This window comes from Lingula anatina, chromosome 1 (genome assembly GCF_051362555.1).
Source record: "Lingula anatina isolate TDL-2025a chromosome 1, LinAna3.0, whole genome shotgun sequence".
NCBI classification, from domain to species: domain Eukaryota; kingdom Metazoa; phylum Brachiopoda; class Lingulata; order Lingulida; family Lingulidae; genus Lingula; species Lingula anatina.
Window position 1 is genome coordinate 57,028,831 of NC_141767.1, and position 27,495 is coordinate 57,056,325.

A 27,495-nucleotide genomic window follows, 5' to 3' on the forward strand; every position below is an offset into this window, starting at 1 on the left:
GATCGAAAAAGTAAGGGGCGTAAGATTTTTCAATCCACATAATCCTTATCATTAGTGCTAAAATAAGTGTTATTTGATGACTTCTACGAAACACAGGTTTAATCAATTTGGACTGCATAAAACCCACGCGTGCCATAGTGTAGCAGTTGAAAAAAGTAGGCCCTATCATGTAAATATATTGTATCATGTAAATATATTGGAAACGAAAACCATTGCACTGAACTATTGTATTGCTGTATTTAGGTGTTTTTTTTGGCAGCAAATACATGCAAAAATCATTCATAAGTTGGTTTTCTTGGTGAGCAAGTAGTATATCAGTAAAATGCATTTTCAGTAAAGTTGGTATTCATGAAACGCAACAAATGTACTCATTGCGACAGTTGAGACGAAACAATGTGCAAAGCTCTTAGTGAAGCATTTAGTGTGGTCTGTCACTATTGTCGCAATAAAATTTTCATAGAAGCTGTTTCCCAATTACTAATTAAAATATACTGAAGGGCAATGAAAGAACGCACAACAGGCAGTTACCTGAAATTTCATCAACTACATGATACACAGTAATAAACTTAGCTGTAGAGGCACGGTATACTGACTGTCATATGCAAGGCCATGTAAAATACATGTATTAGCTGCAGATTACGGGTACCCTTTTCAGTTATTCAATTCAATTATTCTTATATGCTATGAATAATTGAGGTCAGCTTTTGAGTGACAAATAATGTCTTTTCTGACGTCTTTTCTTAGAGGGCGTGAACAAGCACATCTGTTGACAATAAACAAATTCACATAAAGAGCAATGTTTTTAAAAGAGGAATGAGTAGGCTACAAAGGACAATTTACAACTTTTTGCTGGTGCTTTATCTTTAAACAAGCGCCAATTTCGGCTTCTAGGTGCTGGTGTTTTATATATTACTCGGAAAATCTAAGCCTATATGGCATACTAAAACGGCCACAACCCCCCCCCCCCCCACACACACACACACACAGACACACACACAGACACACACACACACACACAGATAGGTCATTAGATAAATAGACAGTCATTTGATTTTCTGCCATTTGATTCCCTGGCTTTTTGAAATTTGCCACCCTGGTAGAGGGTACCACACTTCTAAGCTCTAGCGATACTTCCTCATACATGTAGCCATACAGTGTAGAATCAGTGCACGAGAAAGACGGCATCTAAATCTTTCTCTGAGGACATTACAGCTACAGGTACTAAGTTTCTAGGTACTATAAACGTAAAAAATCCGCACTTCCCCTAAAAAAGTGTGATAAAATTTATGACAAATTCGGAATGAACATAATTTTATTTATGAACCTGTGCTTCCCACAAACAACTTTAGTGTTTTTTACTTTTTGGAAAATTTATAGTGTCGTGGACTGTGATAAGGCGCTTTATTGAAACACTGCAGATCACATAAAGAGCAATGTTTTGAAAAGAGGAATAAATACAAAGGACAATTTACAATTTTTTGCTGGTGCTTTATCTTTAAACAAGCGATAATTTCGGCTTCTAGGTGCTGGTGTTTTATCTATTACTCGAAAAATCTAAGCCTATATGGCATTTTCAATAAAGTTAAACATTATCTACTAAAACAACCACACACCCCCCAACAGAAATTGTAACAACGAAACATTCACTCAACTTTTTTGAAATAACTAGAACAGGAAAGTTACAAAGGCATTTTGTTAAAACCAGAACCAGAAGCAATAACATGTAGTATTAGATGAAAATTCCATTGACTTTATGGAAAAATGTCTTTTAACTAATATTGAAGATTGGTTCGTTTATAATTTTCCACCCGAGATATGCATTCCAACATTCTACATCCATGCAAAAAGCAATAATTTTGATTGATCTCTTGCAAGCTATGACACAAAACGCGTTTCTCTTACCAAGAAACTAAAAAATATGAATAATATAAATCAAAAAATAAATAAATAAAAATTAAAGGTAAATTAATGCAAACATGAAATAAAGTAATAGAAACGAATAAGTAAAAAACAATAAGTAAATAAAATACGTAATGCTCGAGTTTAATCAGTCTGAGTGTTATAATAGTAAAGGTAATGTCACTTCTTTGAAACTAAGGAAAAGTTTAATTGACAGATAAATAACTTTTTATTGGTAAAATAAGGAAGGTCTAGTTGTCAACAATGTTATTTTGTTGTTTAATATAATTGGACAGTCACTTACAGGCCATCATTCAAATAAATGAAGTATAATTTGTATTTACAAGTCAAAGAATATGTTTACTAGATATTTATAGGTTAAATCTTTAATCTTATCCGTAGATTATTAAATAATGAGTGTAAGTACCAGATATCTTTCTCCATTATTTCATCAAATCATTTTCGTTCTATCCGGCATAAGATATTTTTCATTTGTGCCTTCGACACAAGTCTATCAGCCCGTGCATCAACTTGAAGCACAATACAGGTTTTAACATCGGTATCTGACATGAAGAAAAAAAAAAAAAAACTACGCTTCAACATACACGTACGCAAAGAAGTCATCTGCCCAGCTCGTGGCTCTCGTGTGCGGTAGGCCCTATATCAGTCGTCCACTCCAAACCACGCACAACTACAGCAGACTAGTGTATAGCTTACACCAGTGCTACCCCTCGCTGCTATCCAAGATCTGGCTCCCATAATAATTGCATTTCATCCCAAAACATTCGATTTCCTTCACACATGTACATAATTCATATTTATCACAGACGTTCTGAATATACAAGTGACCAAGAGATCTTTATACAATTGAAATACAGGCCATGACAATGCTACTGATTGCCGGGACTGTCTGATCGTCTTCCATTGATCGTCATTATTTTTGATTGCCGAATGCGTTCTTTAGTCTCACTGCCATTGTCCGATTTATCCTATAAAAGTTGTCATCTGGCAAACCGAATATCCACGTAGACACGGCCAATTGATGGGACAGAATCTTTGTCAGTCGTGCTCTTAGTATGACGCGGTGACTGTGATGATTTCCGCACAAGGAACGCAGGATAACTAAGGCACAAACGAGCGCCAATTCCAAACGCTTGTGTTTCTTCTTTCGTTAACTTCATTTCCGCGACTAAGAATATTGCCCCACTTTCCCGCACGCCCTAGAAAAAAACACAAATAATTGTAGTTACAACGTAATTCAGAAAACATAAAGCGCACATTATATCACCTGTTTTCTCATCATAGAAATTTATTTTTGCCAAGACCTGATAATAACTGGTAGAAAAAGTTTTTTTATGTATAAAAGCTCGTTGATTCGTCTGATATTCTTACCAGTTTTTGAATGTAATTTCTATTCTTTTACCAGTTATACATGTATGTAGTCTTTCTTGACTTTGTATTCAGCTACCGTGTATTTTATCAAGCTCTTACTTTGTGTGTTTATGAGTTAGACTGTTATAAAACTTCTTGAATCGTTTATCTTCAATGTTGTTCAACAAAACTTTCGTCGGGAACGAAGTGAACATTTTCTATACTGGTTTTCATACAACTGAAGCTCTAAATTTCTTGAATAGAAAGTTGTAAATTATAAAATCAATTTTTTGTATACAACTACAATGCTACTAGGTATTTCTTTAAAGATCTATACGGTATAGTATCATTTTGTCTACATATTCTATTGTTAAATATTTACTTACATTGCGGCCTCTCCGCATTTTGAGTAGAAGCACATCTTTTTCGAGCACTTCTGGGTAGAAAGGAGAGATGATACAAGTGGTCGCACTGATGTCTTTGTAAACAGTTATATTCTGAAAATTGAAGTCAAATATTCATCATAATGTAGTGGCCTTTCTAGGAAAACTGGAAAACGGACAGGATTAAAAATACCCATATTAATTAATGGCGTGTGCTAAAAATGAAATTGATTAAATGAATAAAAATTAAAAAAAAAAAGAAAGAAAAAAAGAAAGAAAGAAAAGAAAACTAGTCAATTTGGCCAATCTTTCTAAAGAAACTTTTGTTTTTGAGAGTTCAGGCAGTATCATTATTGATAAAATGAGGAAAGGAACTTCTCGCGCTGCACTTTTCTGATAATGCTCAAGTGCTTTATTTATAATGAACCTTGAAAAGTATCGTGTCAGAAAGAATGGGACGAGCTTCTGAAACAATCTTACTCTAATATAGTCCATTAATTTGTGATTCATCGTTACTAGAAAGTGGTACTCACGGTTGTATAGTCATGTATAATGATGACTCTGTCGCTGTCCGGAGTCTCGGGAGTGACAGACATGGAGTACGTGTCTCGGTCATACACAGGAGCTCTGTATAACCTCCCATTCGATTTAAAAGTATAGCTGGGAATCTGATGGAAATAAAGAAAATAGTTAAAACAAATATGATTAATATCCACTTTAAATTTTTGATTCAAAAATACCTTGATGGTCAACTAAAAACATTTTCCTTTGCGTCGTATTTCTTCTGTTAGTTATCTAATCTTTACCGGCAACACACAAAAAATCTTTTTTATAGCTTATCATAACTGCCGGCCTGCAGGTGATCCAAGGAGATCCGTTGGACGTTACCTGATATAAATATCGTCTATACGAGCGGGGTTTGTTTACATAGAGATAAGCACACTTTAACTTACTTTAATCATGCGATTCTCATTCTAATATTAAGTTCTTCAAACGTTATACACTAAGGGTAAACACCATTTCTATCATTCTTTTACATTCAGATTTTATCTAAAACGTAAACAGGGACAAACAATTTACCTAACGAGGTTTTGTTGACGACAAATTTACAATAAATTACACATCTTGTTTCTCTTTTGATTTTACGAGCAACTGCAGTGACCATAAATGATATTTATGTTGCAATTAATGATCAGTAGAACAAAAAAGCAGCAGTAAATCAAAAACTTTTTTTTGCACAAAAAACACTCGAGCGGACATTAATCAAATACACAACGAAGCTACTGCTATTTAAAAGCATTACGTTTTACGTAAAGAAAAAAAAAATCAAAAACGCACAATAAGATGACATAAAAAAGGATAAAGCCATTTGTACAAGTAAAAATGATAATATTACATCAAAACACCGCGTTCGCTTATAACACAACATAATTAACGGCTGAATAGAACTCATAGAAAATAATTTCACCAATCTATCTAGATGCATAAATTTAAATTTAAAGTCAAACGCTGGAAAGTTTGATTTACAAAAGGACATGTTCACCTTTGATAAACCATTAATAATGGTTTTTAACATATAAATCCTCTTTTGACTTTGTAGTTAAATTTTCACTTAAAAATCACAATGTTTTACATAAAGTCCCCTTACCGATCTCGCCTTGATTAACGCAAACGCCCAGAAAATCAGTGCGATCCATAATTTCTGCATTCTGTTAAGATGAGTGGTAGACAAGAGGAGCTCTGAAAAGACATGAAACATTCTGAAAATCCTTTTAGTCGTCTGGACAAACGTTCCTTACATTAGACATATGTGGAAATTATTTTGGCAGGATATTATAGTTACAAGCTTGGCAACGAAAGAGGCCAAACCCCTATAATGCGCACGCGGAACAAATTGCCCAAATAGTTACTGTGTTATAATGCACACAGACGCATCTCATTCTGCAATTATTGCCACGTGCCTCAAGTTTACGCGGCTTCGTTATGACATTAATTTCACACAAATCACCCAAATACAATTGTCTGGGGTTTCTTTTTGAACCTGTGCCCACCCATAGTTAAGACGGAGTTTTAGTGCGTCAAATATCCCACAAAAACATATTCCATGTAATTATAACGTGTCCGAGACAACCCAGGACAGATGGGAGCGCCAGGAACCAATTTTGGATGGTAAGTTAATGCTGAACTCCGAAGTCGAGAAAGTTGGCTCGCTTTTGTTTTAGGAGGACCTCGTAACAGCCAAATCAATTACAAAGGTTACTGAAACTTAAACAGTTTTTTAATGAGTTCTATTCAGGCGAGGAAATTTCAAAGAAAACGAGGCGTCGGAAAGGATGTGCGAACAGCGTTTATGGATTGGCAATCAATTATGTGACTTATTGTTCGTATAATGCATAGCAAATGAGTTCGTGAGAAGAAAACACCGTGCTAATCATGTCCAGACTCCAAGCCAATTGATAAAAACGGTTCACAGAATGAAACGCGCAATTTGATAGATAAACTTATATCAATTTTTCCTGCAATTGACCGGATAGACCGAAAAAGAAAAAAAAAACCTCAAAAGTTAGTACTATACAAAGGAAATTTTAGAAAGCAAGTAATTAAAAAGGTGTTTTGGTTTAATGACAAGATGGTTGCTACAAAATACTGTTACAAAATAAATACAGTATACCTGAATATACTTTTCCATCCATTGTTTCCTAATCTTTTTCTCTCCTCGATGATTTCTATTTAAAAAATGGAACTGTTTTCTCTCTTTTTAATATTACTTTCATACAAGATAGCCCATTTGGAACTTTTATACGTGTTCCATAAATTTCACATGCCCCACGTTCGGCTTTTATCGTTTTTGATAAGGAAAGAACAATGGGGCATATTTTATGAAGTTTGAATGTTTTCTACACTGCATAAACTTTTCTTTCAATTACTGGCACACCACAAAAGTATACACTCGTTCACCTAACAGCCAGAAAATAGTTTTTCGAAATGCTTTCGCTTAAATCGAAACGTTCTTATTCTTTCTAAGCTCGGCTCAAGTATAATTAATGGGAAAAATATAACAAAATAATATATAAAGCACATTTTTCAACTTCAGAACCCCAACAAGAACGCAAAAAGTTTGATTCCTCAAGTACTAGTAGCAAACCTACTTTTTAAGTGGTACGGTTCTTCGCTTGACCTGCCTTGACTGAAGAGGCCTTGATTTATCAAAACTTTGTCCCGTGTAAGAATTTGTACAAACGAAGACCGAAAGAAGCGGAAGTTACATCAAATCTTTTTGTCCTAGAATACAGTGTTTCACTGTTTAATGACAGCTGATATGGGGTTTGCCCTGAAACCTTGTTTTTGTTCTTTTTGTTCCGTGATATTGTTTTAGCCTTTTAACCCATAAACTAGGACAAAACCCATTGCGAAGTAAATAGATATACCTAAATATTCCGTTATCAAAGCGAGGGTAGATTAAATAGCCGCACTTAGAGTGAAACGGTAACTCAAACAACGGGCCGTTTTCTGAGACGCAAAGACAGTTTTATGAATGAAAGGGCAGGGATAGACGAGTAGTTCAGGTATCAATGAGACAAACATTATTGTAAATTAAAACTAAAAATGAAAAGGGCAGTGGAATCCTGATAAGAAGGAGAGCACAGCAATATCACGTCTTATAACAACTTTGCCCTAAAAAGACAAATAGTATTCACATCAGTTGTAGTTATCAATGAATTCAAGGAAGGACCCTCCCTTCTCCCCTTCTTATCAGGATTCCACTGTCCAGCACCAATATATATGGATTATACTTATTAAATACATAGAATGCGAATTATTGATAAGAAGTAGTGAAGAATATTTAAATCGCATTTTACACTATTCCACTTAGGCCCATTCTCAATTCTGCCCTATTCATTCTTCAGTAAATTATATCCAAACGCGTTTCAAGACTTTTTTCATGGTACATGAAGCCATAAAATGGCGATAAATAACGAAATTGGTTTTATTCCGTTTACATAAACAACTAAACAATCGATCTCCATACCTTAACAAACGCACATAGCAATAAGTAAGGCAAAGTGTCGCAACGCCTAGTGCTAATGGCTTCTTTTTCATGATATCTCTGCAACTTTTTCAATTAATTTTACCACGTGTCTTCCATATCTCATTTACCAAAACAGTTATATCATGACGAGAAAAAGGACTGAGGCTTAAACTTATGATAAAACATTTATTAAGTTTACATGTATGTAAGCAGACCTGTAGCCAGCAATTTCAAAGGCGGGGTACCTTATTACAGCGAAAATGACTCGTTAATAGTCGCCCTTTTCCCAGCCCAATCCATTCGACGCTACCTTTTCTAAGGGTTTGATAAGGGTGAAAAAATATTTTTCTTCATATGCAGTACTTCACCAGTCGTTCGCAGTATGGCTGGTAAATGGACAAAGTAAATCTTCGCATTTTACAGAAACATTTCAAATCAATGTTTTACGTGTATTGTTTTGCACCATTCCAAGTCCAGTGGAAACGAACAGCGGGGAAGCATAAATGTTTCTTGAAGTATTCATGATTGTGAGAATGAAACTTTTACAATGAAATAGGGTACATGTTCCGAGATGTTCCTCACATAGTTGGGTTCTTTTCTCGAAAAAAATTATACACCTAATGGGGGAAAATCATTGGCGCGAAATAGTCCATGGAATGTTAAGACCATTTGCTCAAGTTTTCGAAACTTTCCCCCTGGTATTCAGTGTTCATTTTAGTATTTCCAGTGATTAAGAAAACGCATCCCAGTACGTTTTCAAGATCCTTGTTCAAAATGAATTGCGATCTTTTGATATTAAAAGCTTTGTGAGCGTCCTCAAAATTCTACTTTTACATACTTTAATGAAGTTTGAATACATCTAAGACTGTATATATCAGTTATGAAATGGTTGTCAATCAGCATCAATTTAGTACCAAATATGCTTTGAAAAACTTATCCCTGAACAGCAATATCTCAACCACGTCTGTACCCGTGTTTAATTAAAAAAGATATCCGAAATGTTCAGGAGATTGCTTGCAAATGTTTTGGCATGGAACGACTGACAGAATATTATCTACAGTATTATCTACAGTATTATCTAGCTATATATCATTTACTGTCAGCCATTTACTCTTTCAACACCCCTCCCTGCGTATATAAAATGTAAAATATAATTGATCAAAATATTAAATCCAGATACCACAATACATACCTGTTTTTTCTAAAAGAATATCTTAGCACATATCCAGCCGTTATGCTTTCCACTTCGGAGTTTCAGGTAATACTCCACTGTAGTTTATCTGATGTCCATTTATATCCCCTGTTCTCATGCACGCATCAATCAGGGCTTAAACAGTTACTTCTATTTTAAAGAATAAAACACCTACACCTTTCTATATTAAGACCTCTTCCAATCAAGCACTGCAATCTGAGCAGACACACGCCGGAAACGCGACTATTATCAAAAGTGTATCTACGACCGTGTTCTGCAGTCGGCGTTCCGCAACGTCACTTTATGTACTTGGCATTAATCACCGTAGAGGAATTACTGATTGGTATGTTTATTGCAAGATGGAAATGGGTCTATCATCTATTTCGTCATTCACGAAGAATTTTGAAGAAATGTTTTAGAGAAGTCTCGACGAAAAATCCCCTCAGAGGTTGAAGCGCTTGAGGAGACTGGGGAAATGTAGGAGGGGGGGGGAGAGGGAGTCTACGGTCATTGTTATTTGCCAAAGAAAAGTTCCCTCTATAAGCAAACGTAATAATAGAATCATATACTCCAAGAACACAGTATGGGTATTACCGCCGCACCCCTGACAACAGTGTGCCCGTAATACAACACCATATCACACAACACCACACAACTCGGGCACTGTATATTTCAAATTTAAATGAAAAAATAATGTTTGCATTTGCTTACATGTATCTATACCAGAACCTCCTATCTGTATTACTTCCTACTCCGTATTTTGTCTACTAAAAATGGAAAAGCAGGTTTCTCCTTTTTCACTTACATCGAATAATGTTAAGTGAAGCTATTCAGTCCTGAGAGCACCATTTAAGATAAATTACAACCCAATACTGAAAAGAACGCGGCCCCAAGTGGGAGCAATGCACTTAATAAAAAGTGATCAACAAATCAACGACTTGGTTTTCTTCGGTGGGACATTGACTATAAATGGAAAATAAATCGAGTTGTAAACAAATGGGAGCCTTTTTTTTGGCCAGATTTAATCTTGATGTGGAAAGCGAATAAGCTGTTTGTGCGAGCATTTATGTTCAATAAAAGATTTATAGTTGAGGTTTGTTGAATGTTTCATAAAGAGTGCGTTTAGGATTTTATTCAATGACCTATATAGGAAAGGGGTTGCCTTCATTGAAGATACTCTTCAGGGCCGTAGCCTGGGCAAAATGCCAGGGGGGCAGTAAGCGGACACGAGGGGGCGAAGGGGTGTGGAAAATTTTTAAAAACTGTATGTATAATACTGCATTCTGGTGCATTTTAACTGTTATTTATTGCTCAATCAGAAGTCAGAAATTGTGGGTTCATTTTGCCATAAGTACAGTCATTTTTTCAACACAACACGCCGACTGGACTTTTCGGTATGAACTGAGTTGGCTAAAACAGTACACCTTTGTAAACAGATTGTTGAATGATTGTCTAGTGGCCATGACTGTATTTTCTCACAGAATTGATACCAACTTTGCAATTACTTTTTTTTACCTTTGGGATTATTATTATTATTTATTTATTTATTTATTTTTTTTTGCACCTCAAATCCCAGGGGGGGGGGGGGCAGCTGCCCCCCCCTGCCCCCCCCCCCCCCGGAGGCTACGGCCCTGCTCTTTCTCCATTACAATAAAGAAGGCCAGTGTTTAAAAAATTAATTAAAAGAAAAAACACAGAAAGATACAGAGGGTCGGTCTCCGACGTCCAGTTTTCTACCTCTACATACCCCACGCACGCACTCAAATGTATTCGCGCCCTACTGTGAGCTTCGGAGTATAGTAGGCCTACATGCAATATTATTTCATATTATTGGTTTTGTCGCAACTTTCTTTGACAAAATATTATGTAAAACTGCTTTAAATAACATATAATGAAATAACTCGCATGCATCACCTTTGATTAAACTTCTGGAACTTTGTAACTGAATGGAATGTAGTCCACTTAGCTTATGACGTGAGTCACAGAACCTCGGTGTGGTTTTCAGGGGAATTCCCGGCAGATGTCTCTAGCAGCGTATCCACAACATCATTGTTGTTCAAAATGGCGGCAGAGAATGGAGCCGGCAGCGAGGACATGGTGTTTTCTCCATTGAAACATATCCAAGATGGAGCACACGTCTCCAGCATGGAGCAATACAGAGAGATGTACAAGCAGTCTGTAGAAGACCCAGAAGCATTCTGGGGCAAGATTGCGAGAGAATTCTATTGGAAGTCACTGCCAAAAGGAAAGTTCCTCGACTACAATTTCGATGTACGTAAAGGCCCGATTTTCATCAAGTGGATGGAAGGCGCTGTTACAAATATGTGTTACAATATGCTTGACAGGCATATCAGCAACGGTTTAGGGGATACTGTTGCATTTTACTGGTATGTAGTATATGTTTGCATTTCTCCACTTTCACACATGTACACATTGCTACTGGTACGTACGTTACTCGGTAGTTCTAGTGGTGGAAGCGAGTGGGCTTGACACCCATTGACCCATTTTCTATTGTCATTCTTATTCGTGAAACATGACACTGTTTGCAGTCAATTATTATGACAGTTACTGCCACCTCAGGAGGGTAACTGGCATTGGAAGCATCGTTTTAGATAGATTTTATTTATTTATTTTTGTCAGGATATGACACTTCAACACAAAAGTATTAAATAAAATTTATATACTTTTATTAGTAATAAATAAGCTGGCACCCATGAAAAGTTGGATAAATACATAGATATAATGGCGCAGTAAGATAAAATATCTAAATGATAAAAGGGAGAGTATTACTCCATATTAAATCAAATGTTAATGTTTACCATGCAGTCAGATGGAATAATTGTCATGAGAAAGCCATTGTTATAATTGGTGAAATATTGCCAGATATATGCTTTATTTAACCATATGTACGGTACACATGCAGGCATTTTATAAGTGTATAATGGTCTTTATTTATCATGTTGTGCAGGAACAAATGAGTCAGGAAAAAAGTTTATAAAACAGTTGCAGGCATTTTCAGTAAATAACTGTTAAAATTTGTGATAACATGCCCCTGGAAATATTTGTAAACGGTAGTAGTAAAGTATGGATTTTTAATCTTTGAAAAGCAGTGAGAGATATGAGCCTCTTCTTTTGTATCACTGACTTTTGGATAACAAATCACATTTATGACTTAGATGTTCTTTGCAATCCTTTTATATCATGCCCACAGATGTCTAAAAAAATACTGTGTGGTGCATAATAAATTATTGTTCACAGTCACCATTAGAATAATGCATTATTTAAAACAACATCATATTGAATGGCATGTCTCAAAAGCATTTTGTATGTAGGGGATAATATGAAGAAACAATTCCTATTCAGTTTTTCTATGTATTTTTAAAAGAAATATTTGGCTGGCCATGCAGCAGTGTTTTTAGCTATTGGTCACTTGTAGAGAAACATCCCTTTGAACCCAGCTGTTCAAATACAAAATTGAGTATGCACTGCATTTTTCTTTATTCTTTTGTGGACTATTGATTGAAATTGCCAAGTTTCTAGTGTTTAGAACTCAAAGAAAAATTTCAGGTTGGTGTACAGGATTCCTTCACCTTGTGTTTGTTTGCCTAATATTAGTTTAGAATATGTGCACTGATGTCTCCCCCTTAAACAACAGAAAACTAAAACGGCAAGACATTGTCAGCAAAATATTGGTGCCTATGTCATTGTGTAAACTTTTCAACAGTGCTTTGGGTGCAATCAAAGAGCATTCACACATCCCTAAAGTGAGAGGCAGTAGCACCATACTGGTTTCCCATTAGCTCAGCCAAAACTGAGTGAAAACAGGTATATTATCCAGGCCCTTAGCCAGGGGGGGTTTGGGGGGGGGTTCGAAAGAACCACCCTTTTTCTTGGGAAAAGGTCCACTTTGGGTAAAATTTGACCTATGTAATTGAGGATTTTATGGTAAAAGGTCCCCTTTTTCAGAAAACGAACCCCCCCCTCTGAAATTGCTGGTTACGGGTCTGTTATCTTTCAAGTGAATATTTCGATGTGAGTATTTTGATCAGTTTGCATTCTCTACCAGAGACCAGCTTTGTGATAACATAATTGTTGTGCAAAAACTTGCTGGTACATAGCTAGTTCATGGGCAGAGAAATAATCTGGGGTAGCGCTAACACTCACCAATTTAGCCAAATGCTAAAACTTAAGTAAAATTAAGAACAGGTCAAATCAGTTATAAAACTTCATGCCAGCAAATTAGTATGTCTGTTCTGGTGCAGCATGTTTTCTTGGATTTTCTTTACAAGATTTTTAGATTTTCTTTACAAGAGCCATTCCATATTTACCTTATCCCACCATTTTTCTTGTTAAATTTGATGTCACTGTTATCCATAGCACTTCAGTTCAAGAGTAATTTTAATTGTCCAAAACTAATTCTTTTCCATTTTAATTTGATGTGAAGAGAGGTGCAATTTAACTACATGTTTTCTGAGCTTTAAAAAAATCTAGTATGAAAAATATTGAATAATGGTTCTACACAAAGAATAAACTTTGCAGTAGCTGTTACTTGTGCTCTCTCTGCTTGCCTGGTGAAAGTCAGTTCATTTTGCAATATCAGTCCATATCAGTCACAATAGAGGTATACCCTAAATATGCAAAAATGACAGATTTCATGTATTAAATGGAGAACATGATAGGGGAAAGCAATATGAATTGTATGTAGATGGCAGTGTGAGGTGGGGGAGCTCATGGCTCTGTATTTGCATTGATTTGATAAGCCTTTATTTCTTTTCTCTATTTGCTTACAGGGAAGGCAATGACCCCGGAGATGATGGACAGATTACCTACACCGGTCTTTTGAAAGAAGTGTGCAAGTTTGCCAATGTATTAAAAAGTTTGGGTAAGGTACCCACCTCTTGTTAAAAATGGATTTTGTAGAATTTTATCAGGATATTGCCATACTGCCTGTGCTCAAATTAACTGTAACTGTTATTTAAACTTGCTACTTTAGATTAAGCTAACTTAGAACATAGTGCATGTTTGAAAATCTTGGAAACAAGATGAATATTAGCAAAAAGTAACTTTTGAAATCAAGTAACCTGTCCTGTTTTAGTTATTTCCCAAGGAAACGGATGTTTTTTTCTGTTTTCTTTACAACCTGTATGTGTTAGATTAATTCCAGACACTGCTTGGGTTTCATTTCATTGCATTGATTTTGTGCAAAGCTGATGTTGGATTTGTGACTTATTACCTCCATAGGCAGACATGTAGAAAATGAAGTGTACAAAATAATCTAGTTTAGGGTCCCAGTGGGGTCTTTACAATCAAGATATATTTTGATTTATTGTAATTTCTAAAGTATTAAAGATGTGGTGCTCTTCTGTTCTCATCGATTGATTTTACTTTCTTCAGAGAAAAGGTCCACTTTGGGAATATCAGTTTGATGGTTATTTTCAGAGCAGAATTGATTTTATTCTGATAACAAAGTCAACATGAATTTTATTTTAAGTCATGTAAACACAATAAAATGTTACAGATATTGATTATAATAACTTCTAGTTGGTCATTCTATTTTTTTTTTCTGTAAACCAAAGATGCACATTTGACATTTTTTTATTGATAAATGTACTGGGGGCTTAATTTATTATATTATATTTCTGTGATATTATAACTATTAGTAGTAATAAATGGAAAATAAGTATTTAGATGCATTATTTAATGAATGACATTATGTAATTTTTCTAAGGAAAGTGAAGATTATTGGAATTGCTTGGTATTGTTTGATAAAAAAGCATGAATGAATTTTAAGTTAATTAGCAGCAATGTCTGATACAAATTTGTTTTCAGGTGTACAGAAGGGCGACCGAGTGGCCATTTATATGCCTATGATAGTGGAATTATGTACTGCAATGTTGGCATGTGCCAGGATAGGTGCAATCCATTCTATAGTGGTGAGTGTAGTTGCTGGATGTAATTGTATGTGTACTGGTATATGTGTATTTAGTCCATCTGCACAAATGAAGAGATTTGAAATTTTACTTGTATATGAAAAAGAGACTTAAACATGCAGTTCTTGTCTTTTTTTGCCATGTGATATGTACATTAGTATACCACTTTGCATAGTTCACATTCCAGATGTGATATATGTATGCAGGTTGGTTATCTGTCCTTGAACTCACCTGAATACTGTGCTTTCATTCATAGATGCAGAGTGAAACAAGTGTGAAATATGTCTCCCCTCTATTCCATAGTAAAAATCCAATACTTTCTAGTGAATGTTTGATAGTCCTTTTTAGATAACTAATTTGTTTGAAATCAATACAAGCACTGTAAGTTCAGAATTTTTTAATGGCACAATTTATCTATGATTTTGTATGCAACATTAGATTTTATTCCATTTATATTTAAAACAAAATTGACTAACTGCTGTTTTGTTTGAAAAAATATTTTTTTTATTTGAGATTTATATTCTTGTTTTGTTCTTTTTCAGTTTGGTGGATTTTCTTCTGCTTCTCTAGCAGAAAGAATACTGGATGCAAAATGCACTGTGTTGATTACTGCAGGTAAATAAAGTTTTACAAGAACTAACTTGGGGAAGTGGCTTCTATATATTTTCAAAAATTAAATGTATAAAGACAGAAAAGATAAAGTATTTTTACTGAGACAAAAAGTCATGTTTACTTTCCTTGGAAAATATTTATATTGTATTTTTACTTTCTCGAATTTGATCAGAATTGGATTCTGAACACTCATTTGGTTTCAGAAGTGTGGTTGGTTTCAGGTAATTTTAGCAGTTCATTGATTTGTAATTAAGAAATATTGAGACGATGGATGATTACAGCTGAGAAAGTGTCTAACACTCCAGGAATCCAGCTGATGATATCTCCCCTCATTTCTCCTGGCTGACATTTGATCAATTCATGGAAAGGACTAAGATACTTTTTTTAAATTTCATTTTTAGATGGTGTCTGGAGAGGCAGTAAACTCCTCAATCTGAAAGAAATCTCTAATGGGGCAATGCAATACTGCACAGAAAGGTAAACAACTGGGCTGCAGTCTGGTTAGTCTGGTGTTTTATTGTCATAGCCAAGGATCCTTTGATCATGTCATATCAGTTAAACATATTTTATACAAGGACGATCTGATTGAAAAAAATTATGAAAAAAAAAAGAATAAAGAGAAATTTAACTGTCATTAGCTTTAATTTGCAGACTAATTTAAACAGCATTATAATAGAATAGTTAACAGTAATAATATGTTAGTTGAATACTGTTTTTTTTTGTTGTTGTTTAAAGTACAATGCACCTGTCTATTACAAATAAATCATTCATATCTTTTTACATTACATTCTTTTCGCAATCTTTACAGCTGGTAAATTTTTAAAAAGATTTCATTGCATAGTGTGTAGTGTATTTCAGTTCATTAAGCTCACTTTTTTCAGTCGAATGACATATATGTACCTCCACACATGACCCTATCCCTCTCCCAATGTATGTCAATATATCTCATTCCAACTGGCTTATATCATAGCTTTTCTGTATCACTAGTCTGGTGTGTTTGATAAGTGAATAGGCAAAGCATTGAGGAACACATTTGTATACATGTATCATATAATTTTATCAGTGTTATTCTGTTTATATAATGTTTAATGATTGCAAGGAATGATCAGATAGACGGTAGTATATATTTAGTGCTTGCATGTAGAGATCTAGCCCCATGCATTTAAAATTCAAACAAGGTAATCTGCTAACGTAGACATGATGTTGATTTGTTTGTATGGGCCAGTAGGCTGGTTATTGTGAATTAATGTCAAAGTGATATATAATATTATGGATTTAATATAATATATGTTTACTTTAAAGCAGGTAATGATTTTAACAAGGGTTGAATATTATTTTTTCCCCCAAATTATTTTGAGTACCATAGTGGATATTATATATTACTGATTAAAACTGATTTTTGTATATAGATTTGTATTGGAATGGGATAAAATGTTTTAATTAGATTGGTCATGAGCCTCAGCTCTGATATTATACTAAGAAAAGGCAAATTGTGTATACTAAATTTTAGAGATTTTATCTATTCATCTTCAGGGGTCATTCTATTGAGCATTGTATAGTGGTTCGTCACTTGAGTCCCAGCGAGGAGAGTGTGAGGGAAGATGCTGGGGCAGGTGACCTTGACATCCCGTCAGAGTCGGACGATGATTCTCAGCCACCTGCCAAGAGACCTTGTAAAATATCGGTAGGTGGACTCTTTTTCTGTTTTCAATTTTAACATGTTGAATAATTGATGATGATGTAAAAATTGATACTCTATTAAGAAAATTCCCAATGTTCCGATAATAGTGAAAAAAATATCAATTTGCATGACCAAGGTACGTTTACTTTCAAATGGCCACACAGTCTGCATTAGAAAATTGTAACAATTATAAATGATATCTGTGCTTACCACTTGGTAAGCAATGTTGAAAGGTAGACGCTGCAATACTGTTATCTTTGATGACTTTCCTTTTTTTTTCATGCATGTCATCATTACTTTGTGTTTCTCCTCTATTTTATCCTTTATATCCTGATGGGACTTTATTGGATGAAAATTGTTTAAATCTGGTCTTTTAGGTGGTATGTGTCAAGAATTCTGGGTGTTCCAACCTACTTAAATTATGGTTTGAACCAGAATTGTTTTGTTTGAACGAGTTTTCTTTCAATTAACCCAGATTTTTATCAAAGCACATTTGCATTTTTTACCTATTATTAGTAGCATTTCACTTGAGTGATAAAGCATGCTCACACACTTTGAAGTTCTATTAATGTAACACTGAGCACTTAGGTGCTTGTTTTCACTAACTTACAAATGATTATTGAAAATTTTCTGTACAAAATTTATTTTCATTCACTCTCGCTAAGTGGGATTTTTATGCACTTTCTCTTTTCATCTGTTATTTCCTTTTCTGTGCACCTGGAAGCTGGTAAAGTTTTATGTCAGTTAATTGAACAGCATTGTACTCATTTGTTCAGCATTTTGTTTTAGTTGTGTATGCATGTTGATAATTAATTTTTAAAATTTTAAATATTGCACTGTGATATTCCTCATGGAGGATAAAAATGCATGTGGTTTATAGAAATATGTCTTTTTAATTAAAATTTTTGATAAATGAAAGTTTTTCGTGTAACATCATATTATTGGCAATTAATTATTTCAGGAGTAAAAAAGAAAAAGAAAATGATTGTTTTCTGTCTGCACATATGTTCAGCCAAACACACACTGCATAATATCACACATACACATCAGAATAGAATGAAAGACCTGTCCATTTGTTTCGTCTTACAGCCATTAATATATGGTCAATTTTTGAATGTCTCGTGCTTTTTAGTACTAGTTGAAACAAGAGCTGTCCATTGTATGTGACGTACAAGAACATAATTGTATTGAGGCACAGTAGAGATATAATTTGCTATTGTATGATGTATTCAGTGGATGATGAGTAGTTGTAACTGACTTGTCCACGGCTGGTGCTTCAAACAAAAGGATGAATGCACTGAAACTTATGAAAATACAGATAAACTTGTAAGCGAAATACAAGTGCAAGTATCCTGTTGTTCAATGTGCCAGCCATGGGATAAAGGTTAATATATGGTATAAAAAGGCATTGTTATTGTTTTTATTACTATCATTTGCTTCAGATTGCTTTTATTATCTTTTGACAAAGTATATAATATTGAAATCTGTTGTCTTTGCAATGCTTTCTAATTTTTTTCAAAATGGTTAAATTTCTTTCTGAATTATTATTGTCTGGAAGCTGAAATATTTCAGTCGGTGTATGTTATATGAAGCTAGTTTGTAACCTGCTTATAAATTTTTAGTGTACTCGGTAGCACTAAACCTCACATTCAAAAACATTATAAAAGTTTTGTTTTTTTTACTTTGCAAATTGCTGTTATTACTTGTACAGACAAAATGAAATTGCCAACATGTTTTAAATTTATCTATCTTACAAGATTTTTATGGGTTAAATTATTGAATGTCAGTCTAAGAACACAATAGAAAGTAATTTTTTCCTTCTGCACTGCTCAGATTGGGTGGACAAAGGGGCGAGATGTGTGGTGGCATCAGGTGATGGCCAATGTTAGTGACCAGTGTGAACCTGAATGGATGGATGCTGAAGACCCTCTGTTTATGTTATATACAAGGTAATAATAATACTCTGAGTGAATGGATGTATTCTGAATATCCATTCATTATATTAGAATGATAATAGTTTATGGACCTCTGAGTGTTCCACATTACCACATTGGCTAGCTCTCTGCACTTCTTGGCATTAGAATATAAGAATAGTATGATTTATAAAAAGGAAAATTGAGATGACTTTTACAAGGAAACGAGCATTAGAATTACATGTAGCAGTCAAGATGTTACATTTATATTGTTATTTTCATGTAAAACCGACAGCTAATTCACAAGTCAAAAGATGATGCCCAATTTTTGGTATGCCGGTTATAAAGAGGCCATATATTATCTCTTTATTATGCATATCAACATTCACATTCTAGTGGCTCCACAGGAAAACCAAAAGGTGTTCTGCATACAATAGGAGGGTACATGTTGTACTCAGCCACAACCTTCAAGAATGTGTTTGACTACAAACCAGGAGAGGTCTACTGGTGCACTGCTGATGTCGGCTGGATAACGGGACATACATATATCACATATGGACCACTGGGAGTGGGAGCCACAGGGATTATTGTAAGGAAGATGGAGAATAGCATAGTTTTATTAATTTGAAATTAAACTACGAGTGAAAGAAATATACAGAGGTATTGATATATCAATACTGTATTGTTTTCATTCAGGGTACAATGAAATGTCAAAGTTAGGTGGTGTCAAGCTAAAATGTTTTGTTTGAAAAAGGTATGACCAAAATTTTGGCTTAATATTCATGTATTTTCACCAACTAGCATAAAACTGTAATTAACCAATGTTTTGATAGTTGGTTGATACTTTTGGTTCTTATTACTTTTAAATAATGATAATTCAGTGACTGGGGTACATAAAGTCTGTAGCCTTGTGAATAATCATAGTACATTTTCCTCCTCAGTTTGAAGGCATCCCCACTTATCCAGATCCTGGTCGTTTCTGGGCCATAGTAGACAAGTACAAGGTCAATAAGTTTTACACTGCACCCACTGCCATTAGGGCTCTCATGAGATATGGAGATGCTCATGTTAAAAAGTAGGACTGAGTGAAACTTTCTTTTACCTTCTATTTTATTTAAGTAGATGGCACACTTCCTAAAAGGCTATCTTTAGATTATGTTCAATTGTTGTGTAATCTTTACAATATTTATTTGAGACCCAAGTTCTCCAGCACGTGGATATAAGCATATTTCTACTCTATATGTTTCCAGATACAGCAGGTCTTCCCTTAAGGTCCTGGGCACAGTTGGGGAGCCTATCAACCCGGAGGCCTGGTTATGGTACTACCATACTGTAGGGGAAGGAAAGTGCGCCATTGTAGACACCTTCTGGCAGACTGAAACGGTAATATTAAACTGCATTTTTTTATTTTCGCCATTAGCTTTCTTGCAAATGGTATCTCAACTTCTAGAAGAAATTCTTCTTTCAGTATCAGTATAACTTTTGGGAAACTAGTGATGAAATATTTAGCATATTTTCTTTAGTTTCCACTCATAGTGGTATTTTCAATGACATGCGTGCAATTCAGTCCAGCGTCTTGTATATTTTTAATATAAGTCTTGGCCATTTCTTTGCCATGTGTTATTCCTTTTATTTGAACTCTTATTGATATTGATTGATATCTTGATGTGGCATAATTTCAGGGAGGTCATGTGGTCACACCATTGCCAGGATGTACACCATGCAAACCTGGATCTGCTGTAAGAATTCCTCAGACTTATTATCCTGATTATATATATCTGATTATTTGTAACACATCTAGAGATGTTGCTTAGAATTTTGATTATCATTTAGTACTTTCTTTTCAAAAACAAAGTGTACAGATTACTATCCCAATATGTATACTTTTCAAGGCTTTACCTCTCTGAATTGTCTTGGTGTAGTTATGTCGTAAATTTGAATGGGTTATTGTTGAACTATGTTACAGACATTCCCATTCTTTGGAGTTGTACCTGAGCTGCTTACTGAAGAGGGGGCCGTTATTGAGGGAGAAGGAGAGGGATATTTGGTAAGAAAAGGAAGTCATTGAGGGAAGAGAAGAGATATTTGGGGGTTGTGTGTGTGTGTGTGTGTGTGTGTGGGGGGGGGGGGGGGGTATCATTAAGGGAAAAGTATATCTGATAAATTCTTATACATGATATTGTTGCAGTTTTTGTACACATTGCCTGAAAGTTCATATTTGCAAAGTTGATGTTTTTTCTTTTCAATTACCATCTTTTGAATGATGAATTTATTTTGTACTGTTTAAGTCAAAATTTATTTTGTGAAATTTAAGTTTTTGTTATTATAGCTTTTGGTGGTATCATGTTATTGTTTCAATATACTGGACTGATTTTCAAAATTCAGGTTTTCAAGCAGCCCTGGCCTGGCATAATGAGAACTGTGTATGGAAACACAGAGCGATTTGAAACTACTTACTTCAAAAAGTTCCCAGGATATTATGTAACTGGTGATGGTAAGGTCAATTCTCTCAGTGTAGTTTCTAAAATTCACAAAAAGATATGTAAGAATGTGCATTGGTAGGTCACTTAAGTTATAGCTTTTGGTTAATGTGTTTATTGGTAAGAAATTTAAATGCTTTTTAATTTTACGATTGAAGTACAAAATACTGGATTTTTTACTTGATATGGTTCAGTGTTTAACCTTTTAGCTAATTGTAGTTCATTCTACTTTGCTCACTTTGTTACATGACCTTGGTTTTCAGGAGCCAAAAGAGATAAAGATGGCTATCTTTGGATAACTGGTCGTATTGATGATATGGTGAATGTATCTGGTCACTTGCTCAGTACTGCTGAGATAGAGTCTGCATTGATAGAGCACAAGGCTGTGGCAGAGGCAGCTGTTGTGTCACATCCACACCAAGTCAAGGGAGAGTGCACATATTGTTTTGTCACTTTGAAAGAGGTATGGCAATGTGTGATTATTGCATAGCACTGAAATTACCTCCTTGCGTAACAACAACTTTGTAGTTGAGCATGCTATGTTCATTTTACAAACTTCTCAGCATTTCAGGCCTTGATTATAAACACCTGTATAGTGAATTTTTGTGATATAGAAGAACGTTTTTTTAAGAATTATACCTTGAAATGGTGATTATGAATGTTAACATGTATACATGTTAAAATGTATGTACATAAAATGATGTATACATAATAAGCACTCATTGGGTCTTTATCACTGATACCCTTATATTAAACTGGTGATAAGTGTGAGTGTCAGATTCTTTGCCAAGGCAGATTTGAACACTAGGAATTAAAAAAAAAATTTACTTTGTCACAATATGGCATACTAACAAGCACCTATCCACATATCCCTCCTCTTGCCTTAGAACCAAATTTTCCAGTTCCTCTTAATGCATTTCATTCTTTGTCCATTGGTGCTTCAATTTTTTTTACTCGTTGAACGCAGTGATGACCATGATAGGATTGGTCAATTTTGTATATGCTGCATTGACTTGATTCCAGACAAATGCTTGAAAGTTGACATGCGCCTTTAGGGTGGCCTACAGGGTGGCAGATAGCTCTTGTCAGTACCTTTCTCATTTGATAGAACTTGCTTTTTTAAAGTTTGCAATAACAAAGACATATCTCAGTCTGTTGGTGTCTTGATTATCTGGCAGTTCCTCTTGTTAAAGGATGCATCTGAGTTATCTGTCTGCTCTTGATTGACAGTTGGGCTTGTACCCAAGGTGTAGTTGACCTACAGACTATTATGCCACTCCTCACATCTACTTATCTATTTTCAGGGCAACCAATATTCTGAGGACCTGGCACATGAGCTTAAAAAGAAGGGTAAGTGTTACAGACACCAAGGCTTCTTCATCTTGGGATGAAAATCTCTAGCTTTATGACAGTCAACGGTTTGTATATTTGTAAATTTTTTGGTTTTCACTGCTCACAGATTTAACAGCTAATACTAGTAAGTGAAATAACTGAAAAAAAATAATCTGGATAAAATATCAGGAATAGTGAATAGAAGATGCAGTTTTTTCTGTTTCAGTTCGCAGTAAAATTGGACCTTTTGCACAGCCAGATTTCCTGCAGAATGCCCCAGGACTGCCAAAGACAAGGTCAGGGAAAATCATGCGCCGAGTTCTTCGCAAGATTGCACGTGGCGATAGAGATGTGGGTGATGTCACTACCCTCGCAGATGAAAGCGTCATCGAAACTTTGTTCAAACTTCGTCCAAGTGATGCATGATAAGTTTAGACTACTTGGGATATATGTTACGTCAGACTGTTGGAGATCTTTAGTTTTATGAGTTACAAGTTTGCCTTTTGATGAAAGAGATATGTTAACATTTAGACTTGCATGTTCACAGCTGCAGCAAGTTAGCAGTTTGTCTTGCTGTTATATTAAATGTAGGATGTCTTTCAGTAGACATTATGAAAGCAATGCACTGCATTAGGTGGTAATATTTGCATAACTACAATGGTTTTAGAATTGTACATCATGAATGCAAATTTTAATATTATTTTTATAGTATAGAGAATAGAAAAGATAAATTTCTGTTGTTATGCAGGCATGTAATTGTATTGTGTGGTGTTTGTAAATGTTAACAGCATGTTGATAAAAGAATATTCAGTACATTGACTCTAGGAATAGTGTACTATTGAATTATTCAAATTTGTGACTTTCATTTGCAAAACTGTGATTTATTTTGACAAAAGATTATTATAACATAATTTAGAATTCAGGTATATGTATGTTGTGTGGATTGTCATTTCCAGCCATTTGGTGAAGACAAGTAGGTTACTTTCTGTGTGTTCTGTTCAAAGAAGAGGTGCAGGGTATATATTTTGAACTTTATTCAAGTGAAATATTAGTGTTTCAAGGGTAAATATGGTTTAAAAAACTGGATTTTATTACTATGCTGCAAACAGCACACGAGCGCTGAATTGTAAAATAATTTGCTGTAAATGTAAAAATATATGAAGTTCTCTCATTCCAAGCACAAGCAGGCTATATTTCAAAACGATATTGATTTACCAAAAAATTTTTTTTCTCTTATTTTGTAGGGTATTCATTCAAACGAGGCTTTATAGGTAGAAATCTCGAACAGAATGTTTCAAGATCATTTTGGGTGTTACAAATGTTCTGAATAATTGTGTGTTTTAGTAGAAAAGAAATGAAGACAAAATGACTGTTTTTTTCTGCCATTCAGGTGAATAATCATGTCATGATATCCTGAATATGTGGAAAACAGTAAGTCAAAGAGGTGATCATATGTCAAAGTGGATTTTTCTGGTCTTAGACTGTGCGTGGTAGAAACGAAAGACTTGCAAAACAAAATAAAAAGTTAGGATCATATAAATCGTAAAGTTGCTTTCATCGTACACTTTTATTCTGTCGCTTACCTTTGGCTAATGCGATACTTGCAACTTGTCGAGGAATGAAAACCAAAGTCCTTGGTTTCAAAATCATCACAGCTTTTTTTCCCGTATTCGCCTTAGAAAAATTATCACATCTAGTTCAAAATGAAAAATGAAATTAGCCCGAGCTTCTAAGCCCGAGCTTCTAAAAAAGTCGTGAACACACCTTTGCGTACTTCAGGTCCTTATAATTTTTTCATGGTTAACACGCAGCCGTACGCTAAAAATTGCAAAGTCTTTCGATTAATTTGATTTATGGATGCGGGACCTATGCACTGCATATTATAACTTATGACCAGCGTAACGGCGTAGATCAACGCAGCGTATTTTGTGCATGCCCAAAAATATCGGGCGTATTGGATCGTACTGTGCGAATGTTAGAATGCGATTTAGATGCACGTGGGGTGCGTATTGGGCGAAAAGAAGTATCAATGCGCAACTGGTAAAGAATTATGATACGCCGAATCAAGGTGAGGTAAGGTGAACAGTTCTCAAATGCGCTGGGCTGAAGACCCGTCCTCTGCTGGGCCCAAATATTCGGCCTGTTATAAGTTGGAACTGAGAGCGAACGTACGTGGTTGAATTGCGCGGCAGATAAAAATTATCAAAATGCCGGGATGTCGAGTCGTCAATTCTCCCTTGGCAAGAGCAAGTCCCAGGAGAGTTCTCGGCGCTAAAATACAGTTGAAAGATATAAAATTGGTGTCACTTGTAGGTAAGAACATTACATTACAGTAATTTGCAATGCAATTTCGTAATCTTGATGTGTAATTTGCCTCTTTTTTCACGATTGTAGAGGATCTCTTTAAAATTATTATCATTTTAAAATCAAACGCAGTATGATTGCACTGTATATATACATACATAAAGCACATCAGATCCGTCTCTCAGTAATGTAATGATACAAATAATAATAATAATAATAATAATAATAATAAAAGATTTCACAACGTAATAAGTGCTGAAATTTGTCTCGTTTCACAAAGAAAGAATCGATCTGAAAATCGATTAATAATTGTAATATGGACGCCTTTTTATCTTTAAATATCAGTTAGCAGTACAAAAAGTTTTGGTTCTAGGCAGCGGTGGGTTTGGTTCCGTTTTTAAGGGAACTTACAAAGGACAAAACGTAGCTGTCAAGAAGTTGCACACGTATACCAAGAACCCAAAAGCACAGAAGGAAAGTTTCAAAGCAGAACTCCGGGTGCTTCGCCTGAGCCATCCAAATGTCGTGAAAACTTTTGCTTACGGATACAATGAATATGAATCGGGTGAGGTCTCGGACATCGGGTTCTTACTCATGGAGTATGCTGGAGACAGGAACCTGCAGCACATAATAGACTGTGAACGTGAACTTTTGGATCCTCTCAGGCGTCTCAAATATGCCTTAGACATTGTATCAGCACTAGACTTTGCGCATGGAATCGGAATTGTTCATTTGGACATAAAGCCAGCCAATATCATCATAAATGGCGACGACACATGTAAGGTGGGTGACTTTGGTTGCTGCCAGCATCTTGTGGAGGGTACGGGTCAGGTCAGTCCAACACAGCGTTCATACCTGACTGGAACATTTGCCTACAGAGCACCAGAGTTACTTAAAGGGGAAGCCCCGACTGCCAAAGCAGATGTCTATTCTCTTGGGATCACCCTTTGGCAGATGCTGTCTAGAGAATCGCCATACTATAAGCAGAATCAGCATGTTGTAATATTTGGCGTCGTGGCATACAACCTCAGGCCAAAACTACCAACCAAGGATGACTGCCCGTTTGACTTGTGTTACCAAGATCTGTTTGTACAATGTTGGGACGCGGATAGAGCGATTAGGCCTTCGGCCTCAGAAATTAAGGAAGTACTGGAGATTTGGCGGGAATTTGCATAATGATATTAAAAACGAAAAAGACACGCTTTCAGATCGCTAAGAGGCGAGACAATCGAGTGTATATGCTTATAAATTATTACATAAGCATTATGCCTTTTTTAATTTTTGATTTGATGTGGCCATACAGATATATAAAAGAACTTGTGTAATTGCATTTGGTGTTTTGTGAATTGTATATGTGAAATGTGTTAATATTTTTCTTCCTATATTTCCTCAAAATGATATCGACTAGAACAATGAATGTATACATTTATATGTATTTATTTGTAAATTTTCATAATTTGTATAGATTTAATTTGAACTGTATATGTGTTAATATTCTCTTGTAAATATGTATACACGATTTTGTAAAAGTGGCAAATATCTAGCATGCAGACTTCAATGAGTTTGAAGTACCTGTACATATGTTGATATATTTTCTAAGTTCATTGGGTTTCATTTGTTTCAAATGTATAGTGTAAGTAAGTCCTATGGAGCGCTGTAATATAGACATTTCAATGGAATCAGATTCGTCACCATCAAGGAAAATAGTCATTGACGATTTGATACCTTCGGCAAGACTGCTTAACTTCTTGCGGTGTCTGCATAGCATTTAGACTTTCTAATATGTATATAGTTCATTTCGTGGAAGTATAGGAATGTTTTCATCAACATGTAGGACCTATCATATTTGGTGTTTATATCTGTAGGCCTATATAAAAAATTACTGTACATTCAAAGACAAATTGTACATTATATTGTTTTGCACGGACAGTTTCAATATGTACATAAGGGCATTGTAGATAGATATTTATTGTTTGTAGATAGTATGTATAAAAGAGTTAAGCCCTCACAGAAAAAAAATTAAATGATATATAAGAGACAGGTAAATTCCGTTTTGCTTATTAAAGAAATGTTTTAAATATTTTTTATTTGCTATACATTTAAAATTAGTTACGTCATCAAATGTTAATTTTTTCTTCGTGTCAAGTCTAACATTGCCAAAATTGTTGGTTGTATAGGCCCAGGGGTGTTCTGTGTTTTGAAAGTTTCTTAGTTGCCACTTTTCGCGTCTTTTGACTTACTGCAATAACCATCATGAAAATCGTTCATAATAAAACGTAGATATATTTGATAACATTTTTTCTTTCAATCTCTTAAACAGCAAGTAAAGACACTATATCTGCAGTCCCTGTTGGAATTGGTCTTCAAA

General features: G+C 35.0%; 3 protein-coding genes across 3 annotated transcripts; 2 read left to right on the forward strand and 1 right to left on the reverse strand.

Annotated features, from left to right (window-relative positions):
- Window positions 1-2,022: 2,022 nt before the first annotated feature.
- On the reverse strand, window positions 2,023-10,854 carry LOC106172142 (uncharacterized). Its single transcript, XM_087000316.1, has 5 exons — window positions 10,790-10,854; window positions 5,302-5,393; window positions 4,187-4,321; window positions 3,657-3,767; window positions 2,023-3,119 (listed from the first exon to the last, which is right to left on the reverse strand). Exons 2-5 carry the CDS (start codon window positions 5,359-5,361, stop codon window positions 2,901-2,903), a joined length of 525 nt encoding a protein of 174 aa, XP_086856442.1. The 5' UTR covers window positions 5,362-5,393; window positions 10,790-10,854; the 3' UTR covers window positions 2,023-2,900.
- A 61-nt stretch (window positions 10,855-10,915) lies between these two features.
- Window positions 10,916-24,370, forward strand: LOC106172141 (acetyl-coenzyme A synthetase, cytoplasmic). Its single transcript, XM_013552753.3, has 16 exons — window positions 10,916-11,262; window positions 13,666-13,757; window positions 14,705-14,808; window positions 15,348-15,420; window positions 15,819-15,894; window positions 16,951-17,101; window positions 18,932-19,047; window positions 19,408-19,600; window positions 19,953-20,086; window positions 20,262-20,394; window positions 20,694-20,750; window positions 20,978-21,058; window positions 21,397-21,505; window positions 21,755-21,954; window positions 22,796-22,841; window positions 23,050-24,370. Exons 1-16 carry the CDS (start codon window positions 10,937-10,939, stop codon window positions 23,247-23,249), a joined length of 2,091 nt encoding a protein of 696 aa, XP_013408207.2. The 5' UTR covers window positions 10,916-10,936; the 3' UTR covers window positions 23,250-24,370.
- A 342-nt stretch (window positions 24,371-24,712) lies between these two features.
- Window positions 24,713-27,420, forward strand: LOC106172125 (serine/threonine-protein kinase mos). Its single transcript, XM_013552724.3, has 2 exons — window positions 24,713-25,136; window positions 25,501-27,420. Exons 1-2 carry the CDS (start codon window positions 25,031-25,033, stop codon window positions 26,301-26,303), a joined length of 909 nt encoding a protein of 302 aa, XP_013408178.1. The 5' UTR covers window positions 24,713-25,030; the 3' UTR covers window positions 26,304-27,420.
- The last annotated feature ends 75 nt before the right edge of the window (window positions 27,421-27,495 follow it).